This window comes from Carcharhinus amblyrhynchos, chromosome 13 (assembly GCF_965287045.1).
Source record: "Carcharhinus amblyrhynchos chromosome 13, sCarAmb.v2.hapA, whole genome shotgun sequence".
NCBI classification, from domain to species: domain Eukaryota; kingdom Metazoa; phylum Chordata; class Chondrichthyes; order Carcharhiniformes; family Carcharhinidae; genus Carcharhinus; species Carcharhinus amblyrhynchos.
Window position 1 is genome coordinate 47,242,684 of NC_137336.1, and position 15,026 is coordinate 47,257,709.

The following is a 15,026-nucleotide window of genomic DNA, read 5'->3' on the forward strand; positions in this document are numbered from 1 at the left end:
AACACTGGGGCTTTGTTGAGTACATCCAGGGGCCCCACAATAGGCCAGGCTGATGAATAAATTTGAAAAAGGCTGCTTATCCAATCAAAGGCTAGTTTCTCCCTGCATGGGCTGCTGATAAGCTCACTACTGTCATGCAGCCAGAGGTTTACAGCACTGAAAGAGGTCCTTCAGCACCTTGTGTCTGTGCCAACCACCAAGTACCTATTTCTTCTAATCCCATTTTCCGGCACTTGGTCCATAGTTTTGCACGTTGGTGCTTTTCATGTGCTCAATTAAATGCTTCTTAAATGTTGTGAGGGTTTCTACCTCTATCAGCCTTTCAGGCAGTGGGTTCCAGATTTCTACCACCCCTTGGGTGAAAAAGATTTTCCTCAAATCCCCTCTAAATCTCCTGTCTCTTACCTTAAGTCTATGCCCCCTGGTTACTGATTCCTCTAGTAAGTTCCTCCCTATCTATGTCCCTTTTAATTCTCTACATCTCAATCAGCACCCCCCCCACCCCCCCACCCCCCACCATGCCCTGAGCCTTCTCTGCTCCCAGGAAAACAACCCCCACATTACCAACCTCTGTCCATAGCCAAAACATTCCAGGCAACATCCTGGTGAATCTCCTCTGCATCCTTTCTCTTGCAATCACATCTTCCCTATAGGGTGCAGGTTAAAATTGCACACAATAGTCTATCTGTGGCCTAACAAGCATTTTATGCAGTTCCATCATAACTCCCCTGCTCTTATATTCTACACTTCAGCTAATAAAGGCAAGTATCCCGTGTGTCTTCTTAACCAACTTATCTACCTGTCCTGCTACTTTCAGCAATCATTAGACATGCACCCCAAAGTCCCTCTGGTCCTCTGTACTTCCTTGTGCTTCCTAGTGTTCATTGTGTATTTCCTTGAATTGTTAATCCTCCCAAAATCCATCATCTCACACTATTCAGAGTTAAATTGCCTCTGCCACTGTTCTGTCCATCTGAACAGCCTGCCTTTATTATCCTGTAACTTAAGACTCACTAATCCTCCTCCACCAACAATTTTCGTGTAAGCTATGAATTTATGATCAGACCTCCCATGTTCGCATCTAAATCATTAATGTTACAGACAGCAAAGGACATCAGCATTGGTCTCAATGGCGCACCACTGTTACTAAAGAGGTAATGCTTGGTAGACTAATGGGACTGAAGGTAGACAAGACCCTGGGCCTGGATGGAATGCATCCCAGGGTATTGAAAGAAATGGCAGAAGTAATAGCAGATGCGTAAGTAGTCATTTATCAAAATTCGTCGGACTCTGGGGAAGTGCCGGCTGATTGGAAAACAGCTACTATTACGCCACTGTTTAAAAAAGGAAGTAGACAAAAGGTGGGTAACTATAGGCTGGTTAGCTTAATGTCCATAGTTGGGAAAATGTTGGAATCTATCATTAAAGAAGAAATAGCAGGACACCTGGAAAGGAATGGTTCGATCAAGCAGACGCAGCATGGATTCATGAAGAGGAAGCCACGTTTGACAAATTTACTGGATTTTTATGAAGATGTGACTAGTGCAGTTGACAGAGGAGAACCGGTGGATGTGGTGTTTTTAGATTTCCAAAAGGCGTTCGATAAGGTGCCTCACAAAAGGCTGTTGCAGAAGATTTGGATACACAGGGTTGGGGGTAAAGTGTTAGCGTGGATTGAGGATTGGCTATCTAACAGGAAGCAGAGAGTTAGAACAAATGGGTGCTTTTCTGGTTAGCAGTTGGTGACTAGTGGCATGCCGCAGGGCTTGGTGCTAGGGCCGCAACTGTTTACCATATACATAGATGATCTGGAGGAGGGGACTGAGTGTAGGGTAACAAAGTTTGCTGATGACACGAAGATGAGTAGGAAAGCAAATTGCGTAGGGGATGCGGAATGTCTGCAGAGAAATTTGGATAGGCTGAGTGAGTGGTCGAGGATTTGGCAGATGGAGTATAATGATGGCAAATGTGAGGTCATCCACTTTGGAAGAAATAATAGTAAAATGGAATATTATTTAAATGGTGAAAAATTACAACATGCTACTGTGCAGAGGGACCTGGGGATCCTTGTGCATGAATCGCAAAAACTCAGCCTGCAGGTGCAGCAGGTGATCAAGAAGGCAAATGGAATGTTGGCCTTTATCGCAAGGGGGATGGAATATAAAAGCAGGGAGGTCTTGCTGCAACTGTACAAGGCACTGGTGAGGCTACAACTAGAGTACTGTGTGCAGTTTTGGTCCCCTTATTTGCAAAAGGATGTATTAGCCTTGGAGGGAGTACAGAGAAGGTTCATCAGGTTGATGCCCGAGATGAGGGGGTTAGCTTATGAGGAGAGATTGAGTAGATTGGGCCTGTACTCATTGGAGTTTAGAAGGCTGAAGGGTGATTTTATAGAGACATATAAGATAATGAAGGGGCTAGATAGGGTAGAGGTAGAGAGATTCTTTTCACTTAGAAAGGAAACCAGAACTAGTGGGCACAGCCTCAAAATAAGGGAGGGGGCGTCAAATTAGAACAGAGTTGAGGAGGAACTTCTTCTCCCAGAGGGTGGTGAATCTCTGGAATTCTCTGCCCATTGAAGTGGTGGAGGCTACCTCATTGGATATGTTTAAGTCACGGGTAGATAGATTTCTGATCGATAAGGGAATTACGGGTTATGGGGAGCAGGCAGGTAAGTGGAACTGATCCACTACAGATCAGCCATGATCTTATTGAATAGCGGGGCATGTTCGAGGGACTAGATGGCCTACTCCTGCTCCTATTTCTTATGTTCTTATGTATCACTGGACAGAGGCTTCTAGTCACAATAGGGTAGGGCCCATAGGGGTCCTCTGCCTCCTGCCAGTAAGCTAATTTTGGATCCAATTTTCCAAATTGCCCAGGATCCCAGGGGCTCTCACCTTCCTGATCAATCTCCCAGGTGGGACTTTGTCAAAAGCCTTACTGAAGTCCACATAGATTACATCAACTGCAATGCCCTCATCTACACATCTAGTCACCTCCTCAAAAAATTAAACCAAATTTGTTAGATGTGATCTCCCCCTTTCAAAGCTACATTATTGTTGATTAATCCTTGCCTCCCAAATGGAAATTAGTTCTGTTCCTCAGAATTTTTTCCAATAGTTTACCTGCTACTGATGTTCGGCTGACTGGCCTGTAGTGACTTAGTTTTTGCCTACTTTCCTTCATGAATAATGGTACCACATTAGCTGCCTCCAGTACTCTGGAACCTCTCCTTTATGTGGAGATGCTGGTATTGGCCTGGGGTAAGCAAGTAAGAAATCTCACAAAACCAGGTTAAAGTCCAACAGGTTTATTTGGAAGCACAAACCACAAGCTCTCAGAGCACTGCTCCTTCATTAGGTGAGTGAGACTTCTGTTCACAAACAGGGCATATAAAGACACAAACTCAATTTACAAAATAATGGTTGGAATGCGAGTCTTTACAGGTAATCAAGTCTTAAAGGTACAGGCAATGTGAGCAGAGAGAGGGGTAAGCACATGTTAAAGAGATGTGTATTGTCTCCAGACAGGACAGTTAGATTTTGCAAGCCCAGGCAAGTCGGTTACAGATAGTGTGACATGAACCTAAGATCCCAGTTGAGGCTGTCCTCATGTGTGCAGAACTTGGCTATCAGTCTCTGCTCAGTGATTCTGCGTTGTCATGTGTCATGAAGGCCACCTTGGAGAACACTTCCCGAAGATCAGAGGCTAAATGCCTGTGACTGCTGAAGTGTTCCCCAACAAGAAGAGAACACTCCTGCCTGGTGATTTTCGAGCGGCGTTCATTCATCCACTGTCATAGCGTCAGCATGGTGTCCCCAGTGTACCATGCCTCGGGACATTCTTTCCTGCAGTGTATCAGGTGGACAACATTGGCCGAGTTGCAGGAGTATGTACTGCGTAACTGGTGGATAGTGTTCTCACATGAGATGCCGATGGTCCGTTACACCTTGCAGACGTTACTGTGGCAGGTGTCGTGGTTCTCCTGAAGGCTGGGTAGTTTGCTGCGGACAATGGTCTGTTTGAGGTTGTGCGATTGTTTGAAGGCAAGAAGTGAGGATGTGGTGATGGCCTTGGCAAGGTGTTCGTCTTCACTGATGACATATTGAAGGCTTCGGAAAAGATATCATGGCTTCTCCAGTGCTTACCCATCCAGTACAGGGAAATACTGGACAACAAGGGGTATTCTGTCTGCTGCGTTTGTCTTCTGCGAAGGTTGGTGCTGTTTTTATAGGATGCTTATATATCCCTTGGCATCCAGAGTATTCTGGACATGTGAATCCACCCTTTAATTTTATGGGAACATGTTGGCCCTGTACTTTCTCTATTTCCTATGAGCCACCAATGCAATGAGAAATCAGCCCCTGATTGGGCAAGCTAGAAATACTAGGAAAGTAAATCCTTAAAGACCCAGACTATGACATGAGAAGGAGAGAGGAGACAGCAGCAGAATGAAGTAGGGGGCAGCAATGGGACAAGGACAGTGGCCATAGGGGAGAAAGAAAAATGAGGTGGAAGTGGCCATGGGACAGAAGGGGGAAATGACCATGGTGCAGGGGGCAGCAGCCTTGGGGAAACCAGAGGAAACAACTATGGTGTGAGGAAGAGAGGGGTGAGTGTATGACTGTAAAAGAGAGAGTGATTAGATGAGTGTGTTCATGTGTGTGTGAAAAGAGAGAAAAGTGGGAATGTGCATGTGTGAGAATATGTCTGAGAGAGATATGTATGTGAGTGAGGTGAGATTGTGAGTGTGCTTGTGTGCATGAGTGTGAGAAAGTGTGTGTATGTGTGTGTGAGAGAGAGAGAATGTGTGTGTGAGAGAGAGAGAATGTGTGTGTGTGCGTGCATCTGATATGGAGGATCCAATTCTCCAGCAACATTCCTAAGATTCAGTAAATTTGTGAGCAAATGATGCAGCATCACTCCACACCCCCATGAAAAATAACAGAAAGCTAAACTTAAGTACTTTTTTTGAATAAAGTTTAAAAGTTTATTTATTATTGTCACAAGTAGGCTTACATTTACACTAGTTGCCACGCTCCGGCCACAGTTTGAGTACAGTGAGGGAGAATTTACCATGGCCAATGCATGTCTTTCAGACTGTGGGAAGAAAGCAGAGCACCTAGAGAAAACCCGCACAGACATGGGGAGGACATGCAGAACTCCCACGAACATTAACCCAAGCCGGGAATTGAACACAGGTCCCTGGCACTGTAAGGTGGCAGTGCTAACCACTGCGCCACCATACTGCTGCGAGTGCATTTTAATTATAATAAATATATACATACAAGACTTTTATGCCTTTGTTTTTGTACATTTGTACCTATTGTGCAAAAACAATAATAACTAATGTGTTAACTTTTCAATATAGTAAGACTATTTCTTAGGGATTCCATCAGTACTCTTGGGAGATCAGAAGAGCTATACTGGCTGGAAATGTTTGGCAAATCTTGTCTTAATATAATGGGGATTGATCTGTATGGATGATTTTTATAAATATGCCTTGATATAAAGTATTATTGGCCATTCAAAAAATACAACATGTTTAATCTGTTCTAAGCAGAATTAGTTTAAGCTGCTCTTAAATGCTTCACTGAACATGGCGCAGTTATTTTTAATTAATTGGTTTTACCTGTTTTTGATATTAGGAAAACCAAAGTGAAATACGACTTGATCCAATGTTCCCTGCTGGACCTTGTAATACAACATTCCCTGGTACACAGAATCTCGAGTGCAGAAGTAGGCTATTTGGCCCATTGAGCCTGCACTGACAACAATCCCACCAAAGTCCTGTCTTATCCCAATGACTCCACATATTTATCCTCCTAATCCCCCTGACATTAAGGGACAATTTATCCTGGCCAATCAATCTAACCCACACATTTTTGGACTGTGGGAGGAATCCTGAGCACCAGGAGAAAACCCACGCAGACATGAGGAGAATGTACAACCTCCTCACAGACATTCACCTGAGGCCAAAATTGAACTCAGCTCCCTGGCACTGTAAGGCAGCAAAGCTAACCACTGTGCCACCTCATATTTATTTCAGCAGTTTCACCATCCCTCAAACATAAGTCTTATTGCATGAGCTATACAGCTGCATTACATTTGTATCAAAGACACTTCCATTTAACAGTTTCTTGTGGCATGGGACCACCTGGAGGAGGTGGTCTTGCATTACCTCAGCTCTGTGCTAAATGTAAAATATCTCCACGCAAGCTGAATTCTGAATATTTTCATGAGGTGCTCTGGACTGCTCTTATCTGTAGCTTGCTACTGTTTAACTTTAAACAAAATGGAAAGAAGTGAACAATCTTTGCAATTAACGCTTGACAAGAGTATTTAAGCATAAAGTCTAATTCCACACTACACAAATGTTAGTGCTGTCAAAATAAACCCTGGAGTAAATTGCACATGAGAAACCTTTTGCCAATTAACTTTAATTCAGGGATTTGTATTAAACCAGTGTTTTATGTACTAACTGATCAATAATGTATTTTATCCAGTCCCAGTACATATAACCCACAAACTGCTAATACACTGACTAAATTATGCATCAGTTTTACAGCTTATTGATGATTGTTTGAAGGTGGGATCCTTGGGCATATTAAACAAACAAAGCCTTGGGGCAAAGTGAAAGGAAATGGTTTGCAATTACATGAAATTTTCAGTCTTTTTCTGATTATGAAATCTTAGGGAAAAATGTCTTGGATTTTATAGTGCAGATGAGGCCATTCAGCCCATTGTGCCTATTGTGACTCTTTGAAAGAGTGATTCAATTTAGTCTCACAATGCAACATTTTCCTCATAAATGTGCAAATTAATCCTCTTCAAGTACATATCCAATTACAGGGAATTGTCACAGTAACTTCATTGCAGTGTTAATACAAGCCTACTTGTGACACTAATAAACAAAATAAACATTTTGAAATAACCCATGGAATCCACTTTCAACATTCCTCCAGAGACTGAATTCCAGATCTTAATGTTCTAATCTGGAAAAGTAATCTCATTTCTCTTCCAGCCCTTTTGCCAAATATTTTACATCCGTAACTTTTGGTTGCTAACCCACTTACTAGAGGATGTGGTTTCCTTTACCTCTTATAATATTGAATGCCTCCATTTTGTCTTCACTGTATCTCGCCTTAATCTCCTCTGGTCAAAAAGAAGCAATCTCAATTTCTCCAACCTCTCCCTATAACTGTAATCCCTCATGCCTGGTATCATCTTGTACGTAACATAAGAAATAGAAAATTTTGTTCCCTCTGTGGAACATGGGTTTTTGAAACTCTCTCCAGAGTCTTTGACTAGAATTTTATTGGCACATCCACCCCAATTCCAGGGGCCGGCGAGGCTCAGAGGACTGAGGAGTCAGAGGCTGTGTTGGCCTCGGGCGGGATCGTATGAACCTCGGGCGGGCTTGCCTGCAAAATTCCACTCCTTGAATATTTTTAAGGCAGAGCTAGATATATTACTGATTAACAAGGAGGTGAAAGGTTATTGGGACTAGCAGAAACATGAGGTTAAAGTTACAATCAGGTCAGCTCTGACTTTATTGAGTGGTGGAGCAGACTCGATGGGCTGAGTGGCCAATCAGGAATAGACTATTTCACCCTTTGAATTATAATTCAATATTGTCATGACTGAAATCCTGCCTCGACTCCACTTTCCCATTCACTGCCCATATCCTTTGACCACTGAGAAGTTAAATATCTGTCTACACCAGTTAAATATATTCAACAATGAGGCATTAAAAATCTTCTGGGGTGGACAATCCCATGCAGCAGAAACCATTTAACGCTTGCCAACTTAAAAATGTCTCATTTATCCCAACTCTTCATTAACCAATTCTCACTCCAACTCAGGAGACTTTATGCTTTATCTTCCAGATTAGCCTTTTGTGTGGCATCTTATTCAATAAGGCTCAATGAATGCCTTTAGGAAGTCAAAGTAGGCTACCGCTAGGATTTAATGGCCTTGCCACAGCGAGTCTCCAGGCAATGGACGCAGTGAGCCATTTAAATCTCCATTCAGTTGGACGGGGACTATCATGTTCTGTTGGGTGGAAGGGATGTCAAATTTTTGCCTAGATCTCTTAGTTTGTCTACCTAGGTAGATATATCCTCTAATAACTCAAATAGATTTTGACAAATGTAATTTTCCATTTGCAAAATCCTCATCCTGACTGATCATATTATGATTTCCTTAGTGCATTGTTAAGACTTCCTTAATAATAGATTCCAACAATTTCTTGTCTCCTGCTATCAGTCCCATCAATTCATGTTTTCTCGTTTTCTCTTTCTCTCTTTGTCCCACAGTGATAGTGACTTTCTCTCCACCCTTGCCAAAGCAGGACGCTGGCCACTGAGCACAATACTGCAGCTGAGGACTGACCCGGAATTGTAAAGATTTGTCATGATTCCCTTGCATTTATATCCAATGCCCTTATTTATAAAACCAATCAGCCAAATGCTTTATTTACACCATCGTTAACTTGCTCAACCGTCTTCAAACAGGCTGACCTCCACAAAATAGTGTGACGTCAGTGTGATATTAGAATCCTTGTTAAATATACAAGTAGGCTCAGTCCTGTAACGCCATGCGAGCAGATGAAAACGAATAACTATAAACAGCATTTCAATTTATTCCAAAGGGCTTCAGAAGTGCATCATACATTTTGTTGCCGACGTCAGCCTTTTATATATGGCGCAAAATATAAATAACCATTAATTGATCTATATATATCTTAGCACAGTTCTATCCCGTCTGAAAATCAGGCAGGTTAGGCTATAGAGATCTTTTCTTGAGGATTCTGTACAATCGTTTCACTGAATCAATTAATTGTGGGCAATGAGGAGGGGAATTAACTAATATGACCGGAATAACTCTACACTCACCTCATTAAGTGGGTTAGGTGCATTGGCCACGCTAAGATTAAGGACCATATGTGTCAGGATATAAATGTTTTTATTTTGTTTCATTAGGTAATCAGGCACGCCCGGCTTCAATGTGTTTTTTTTACATCATAAAATGCATGCCGCGTTATGAATTATGTACCGCCGGTGTATGTATGGACTTGTTATTTCTACCAACTGTTAGCATTATGTAACATCCATCCACACCAAGGGTAACTTAAAGGATAATCCAAATGTCATATTCACCATCTTCCCCATGCAATCAACTGTGATACATATTCACGGAACATAACAATCCAATGGTTTCAGTGAAGCAGTCATTGATAATCATGATGGGCAACGGGTGCATTCAAATCTTTACATTTTCCAATCTTACTGAAATTAAATTGAGCTGGTTGTGGGCTTTTGCTGAAACTGCAAATCCGGACTTGGTGTAAAGACAATTAATGTCTGCGCTCTTTCTTCCACTGATGCGGAGAAATGTGCACAATTGTGTTTCCCCCTTTACGCCTCGTCCCATTTCTGGAGTCTAATTGAACTGAGGTCAGGAATTGTTGGTGCCAGAAGCTTTTATTTCTTAACAATCAGCGCCTTTTCTCAAACCGAGATTGGGAAGCGATAGTGTTGAAATTTCATCTAGTAATGTTGAAGGTGTAACAAAGCATAGAAAATGCTGGAAAATCTCAGCAGGTCTGTCAGCATCTGTGTGGAGAGAGAAAAGAACGAACGTTTCCAGACTGGATGACCCTTCTTCAATGTTGAAGGTGTGATCTGTTCAGCGCTGGCCACGCCACGCACTCTTAGAGAAATCCCTTGGCTTGCTTCGTCCGAGTGTCCTCGGTTGCTGTGGGTTGAGGCAATGCATCCATCAGCCACTTGTTCCTGAGCCCACCTTGAATGAGTTGAGGTTTTTTTTTAACAGTTTCTAGTCCTTGTCAAGTCATATTTGAACAATATGTGACCCCAGTGCGAAAAGGTAACCGGATTGTTGCCTCGGCCTCCCGCGCTGAGTGAATTAATTTCATGTCACTATTAGCAAAAGATAATAACTTTTTGAACTCTCTAACTAGCTAATAAGTGTCTGATTTGGGCATGCGAGGCTGGAAAACGTGTGAACGGTTAATCCGGAAAATTATATCAAACTGCTAACAAGATATTATAGGTTGAAACTAATAAACACAATGAGGACTGTGGGCCAACACATCCCATTTCCCTGGCAGCATGTGAGAACGAATTGGATTTTGCGGTGGAGGCCACTTTGGCTGGATATGGGCTGAAATGAGGCAAAGTCTGTTCTAGCCCGCAGTTACATAACGATACGTTTACAGAACAAAGTTTAAGCTCAGTTCCCAAAGCCCTTCACAGTGAACTCACTAACATTGCCGAAACAGTCGTTAAGTCAGCAAAAGACTGGCGTAGAGTGGAATGCTGACCCTGACGCTGGGAGGGCTCGATGCAATTCCTCAAATAGTGTAATGGGAGATTTAACAGACGCAGGAGCAGGAAACCAAAGAGGCTGCAGTTTACACTGTCATCCTAGTGATGAATCACCAACAACTCTCACCCCAATTCAATCCCTGGAACGGTCTCAAACGATTAAACCCTGAACTGACAGAGGTGAAAACATGACAAACAGCCACGCTGACGGTGATATGCGGATTCATGAATAGTATTCGTGAATATTTTTCATAAAATATAATCCACTCCTCCAAATGATAAATAATCTATGTTTTAAAAAGTTACTAAGGTATTTTCTCAGGAAAATGGCAGTAGCGCTACTGCTTTTCTGCCTTCAAATATATCGCCCGAATAAATCTTTTGTAAAAACGTCAAGCTGAGGGAGAGTTTTCATTGCCTCTCTGTGAGAGTACGATAGATAGATAGTTCAGCCCCAGCTGGATCCCCGCACTGAGGCATTACAACAATTGTCTCCTTGTAAATCAAAAACTGTGACGGGGGAATTGAGCAATCCAGCGTTTGCTTAAACAGGTCTCCAGTATAAAACAACTTGAGCAGGTTCCAGCGATTCCTCCAGAAATGCTACAATTCTGCGCGCATAACTGTTTGCATTTAGGTAGCGAGTTTTTTTTTCATGAAAGCAGAATAAAACACCCCCGGGGCGCTCATGACAACCAACAGGAAAGTCAGGCAGACCTGAACATATCTGAAAACTTTGCTGTAAACATCTACGGCTTTATCAGTTGGGACTAGTTTAGGGGTTAAAAAAGGGGCGGCAAGGAGAAGTTGGGCCGAAGGGCCTGTTTCCATGCTGTAAACCTCCAACTCCAAGACTTTCCCAAGAACTTGCACTTTCCCTATGCAAAATATCAGCACTCAACGCTGTGCAGATATCAATGTGAGATTTATTTCTTGTTTCATACTGTATTTTGTGATAAACAAATTGGAAATGCTGTCGTAGAACTTTGAACGCTGGAATGAATCCTGTTCACGGATCAGAATGTAGTTGGGCTTGTATCATGTTCAAATCATCCAGTGGCCGGCTCCGAACCTCTTCATTACCCTGCTGATGGAAAGTCACCCTCCTGTGGCAAAGCGCCTGTCGGCAGCAGCGTGTGGCATGGCGGAGAGTAACTCGTGTGTGTGTATGTGTGTGCGTGGCTCCGTCTCCACCGCCAGTCCGTCAAAGCTCTCCAATACCCTGGGAGCGGGATCTTTGCAGTTAGAAATAAAAGCAACCTCGGGGCGGCGAGGTGGTTAGCACTGCTGCCTCACAGCGCCAGGGACCTAGGTTTGATTCCCGGCTTCGGGTCACTGTCTGTGAAGGAGTCTGCACATTCTCCCCGTGTCTGCGTGGGTTTCCCCTGGGTGCTCTGGTTTCCTTCCGCAGCCCAAAGACGTGCAGGTTAGGTGGATTGGCCATGCTAAGCTGCCCCTTAGTATCAGGGGGATTAGAAGGGTAAATATGTGGGGTTTCGAGGATAGGGCTTGGGTGGGATTCTTGTTGGCACAGACTCCATGGGGCAAATGGCAATGTAGGGATTCTATGAATTCCATCCATTGAGACACGGGGAGAGGGTGAAATTGAAACCAGGTGGGTGGGTGTTGGGTTGGTACCTCGGAACCCCCCAGCAAACTCAGTTAGCCGGAGGGAGAAATTCCTCAAAAACTTTAGTGGCCGTGCTGCCACCACTCTGCAGGCTAGAGTCTGACAGGTCAGTGTTTTTGAAATAAAAACAGAAAATGCTTGAGAGAGATGAGTTTTTGCGCCCAATATCCCGGAAAAGACTTTGCAATAATAGTGTGTTTTGCGACTGTATGAATAGGGTGAGCTGCCTGAATTGGGGCGGGGGGCGTGGGGGGGGGGGGGGTAGGGTTTCACAATGACTTCCTTGCAGTGTTAATGTAAGCCTACGTGACACTATTAAATCAACCCTAAAGCACGCTGCAGGGAGATGCGGTGCCTTGAATCAACCCCCGGGAGCAGAATTGACAGGGATCTTGGGCCCCTTTCTCACGCTGGAGGGTAAATAGTGTCAGGCACAGAGGATGTCTGCGCAATCTGTACAGTTTGAAGTTAGAAAATATACAGCCATTGGTCTGATGAGGAGATGACGTCCTCTGTGTGGCTATAAGTAGAGAGAGAGGCGAAAGCTTTGGTACAGCTTTCTGAAAGCATAGCTATGCACAGGAGAGTGCGAGGGGGCCGAGTGGCCGGCCAGGGGAGAAGAGATAGAAGCCGGGCCGCCGTTTGACAGAAGTAGGGGGTGGGAACAAGCTTCTGCCGCTTAGCTGAGGTGCTCTGGCCGCCCCCCCCCCCAACTCCTCTCTTTTAGAGATGGGATCTCAGGTTACCAGCTCGGAGGAGGGCACCTACTACTCCCTGGCCCCGGAGCTGCTGAACGCCAGCTCGGCTCCGACCACCGACAGCAACACCGCCAGGAAGGAGCTGAGCCCCGGCGGGAAGATCATTGTCAGTATTGTCATGTCGGTAATCGTGCTGATGATCGTCTTCGGCAACGTGTTGGTGATCACGGCGATCGCCCGCTTCCAGCGGCTGCAGACGGTCACCAACTATTTCATCACCTCGCTGGCCTGTGCGGACCTGGTGATGGGACTGGTCGTCGTGCCTTTCGCCGGAGTCCGCAGCATTACCGGCGTCTGGTACTTTGAAAACTTCTGGTGCGACTTCTGGACCTCGGTGGACGTGCTGTGCGTTACGGCGAGTATTGGCACCCTGTGTGTGATCGCCCTGGACCGCTACCTGGCCATCACCTCGCCTTTCCGCTACCAGAGCCTGCTGACCAAGTGCAAGGCGCGGATGGTGGTGCTGGTGGTGTGGCTGGTGGCGGCTCTCACCTCCTTCTTGCCCATCTACATGGGCTGGTGGAGGCTGGACGACCGCGAGTCCATGAAGTGTTACGCCGACCCACGCTGCTGCGAGTTCCTCACCAACAAGGAGTTCGCCATCTCCTCCTCCATCGTCTCCTTCTACTTCCCGCTGCTGGTCATGATCTTTCTGTACACCCGGGTCTTTCAGGAAGCCAGGCAGCAGCTGAAGAAGATCAACAAGTGCCAGGGTCGCTTCAACAACCACAACAACAACCTGACCCCCGCTGCTGTGCCCACTGCCAATGGCAAGGCTGGCAAGCCCGGCCACAAAAGGACGTCCAGGTTCCTTAACCTGAAGGAGCACAAAGCTCTTAAGACGCTGGGGATTATAATGGGCGTCTTCACACTCTGCTGGCTGCCCTTCTTCGTGGTGAACATCGTCAATGTCATCTTCAAAGACAGCATCTCCAACACCGTCTTCACCTTCCTGAATTGGGTGGGCTACTCCAACTCTGCCTTCAACCCCCTGATTTACTGCCGGAGCTCCGACTTCAGGCACGCCTTCAAGACGGTGCTGTGGGGCTGCCGGGGCTCCCTGCCCTCGGCCCACCACAGCAACTACCCCACGGTGCCCAGCGAGGAGCGCCAGGAGAACGGCTGCATGCTGCAATGTGGCGCTGCCTCGGTGGCGGCCACTCCGCCCAGCTGCAGCCCCGACGCCAGCGGCAACCAGCACCGGCTGCTCGACTCGGTCATCTAAACCGGCAGCTGGAGGAGAGGACACCGGACTGAGGCATCAGTGGGGGGACTCTGAGATTTGCAGCTCAGTGACACGAGTGTCCCAACTTCATGCATTCGCCTACCTCATAATTCTGTCAACATAATGCAGCAACATTGTGGTGGAGGTGTGTGACACCTCTGGGAGATGTGGCCAGCTGTGCAAACAGAAGGACAAGAATCGAGTATTGCTACGTGAGCATTAACAGTGAATGTCTAAATGTTTACAAACTCGCATGACGCCTATTTCTAAAGGCCATGTCGACCTTACTGAAAGCATTATTTTTTTTGTTTGTATTTTGCGCCCTCCTTTCCATCGGGATGCTAATTGTTTATACTGGGCTGTGAGCAAGCTGGCGAAACTTGAAGGAGTTCGGTTCAAAGTGATTCCAAACAAGTTGTAGGGTTGAATGAGTTCCCTGGAAATGTTGGGAGTCCAGTCACTATAGTAGTGTTAGGACGTTAAAGAGTAAATGCCTGGGGTATAAGCGCGCAGAGAGTGCTGACCAATTCATTACAGTGTGTGTAAAGAGAGTACATCACAGCACAGTTGAGATGTACAGTGCAGTTGTGGGTGACCATGTTGGAATGTTTGGGTATCCGGAAGAGATGTTGTCAGCTGATTTCTTTAGGCTAGAGACTTTCAGCAGGTTGACTAACTGCTGAGCGCAATTAGAGAGCTAAGAGTTAGCTAACCCCATTGCTTTTTTCCACGAATATTCACAAAAAGGATAATAAATGTGTGTGTGGTTCATGTTGCCGGCGTGTTCACATGCTTGTGTCTGTATTTGTATGTGTGTGCGTGTTCGTCGTGACCTTTAAGTGCATAAGCGTATTTTGCAATGTTGCACTTTCGAATCGGCACTCAAGCTCTTCGGTGTTAAAATGAAGATAAGGTCCGTACATTACCTGTAATTTTGCGGCTCTCCCTCCCCTCCCCCAGCACGCTCAGAGACCTGCGTGCTTTCAATGTGATTCAGCATCGACCGCACACTGTCAACAGCAGTGACCTGACCTGAAAGCTCTGAGACTTCCATGGTA

At 45.2% G+C, this 15,026-nt stretch overlaps 1 protein-coding gene across 1 annotated transcript; it reads left to right on the top strand.

Moving 5' to 3' along the window:
• Positions 1-12,370: 12,370 nt before the first annotated feature.
• Positions 12,371-14,018, top strand: adrb2a (adrenoceptor beta 2, surface a). The gene has a single exon (XM_080201647.1). It carries the CDS (start codon positions 12,715-12,717, stop codon positions 13,966-13,968), a length of 1,254 nt encoding a protein of 417 aa, XP_080057773.1. The 5' UTR covers positions 12,371-12,714; the 3' UTR covers positions 13,969-14,018.
• The last annotated feature ends 1,008 nt before the right edge of the window (positions 14,019-15,026 follow it).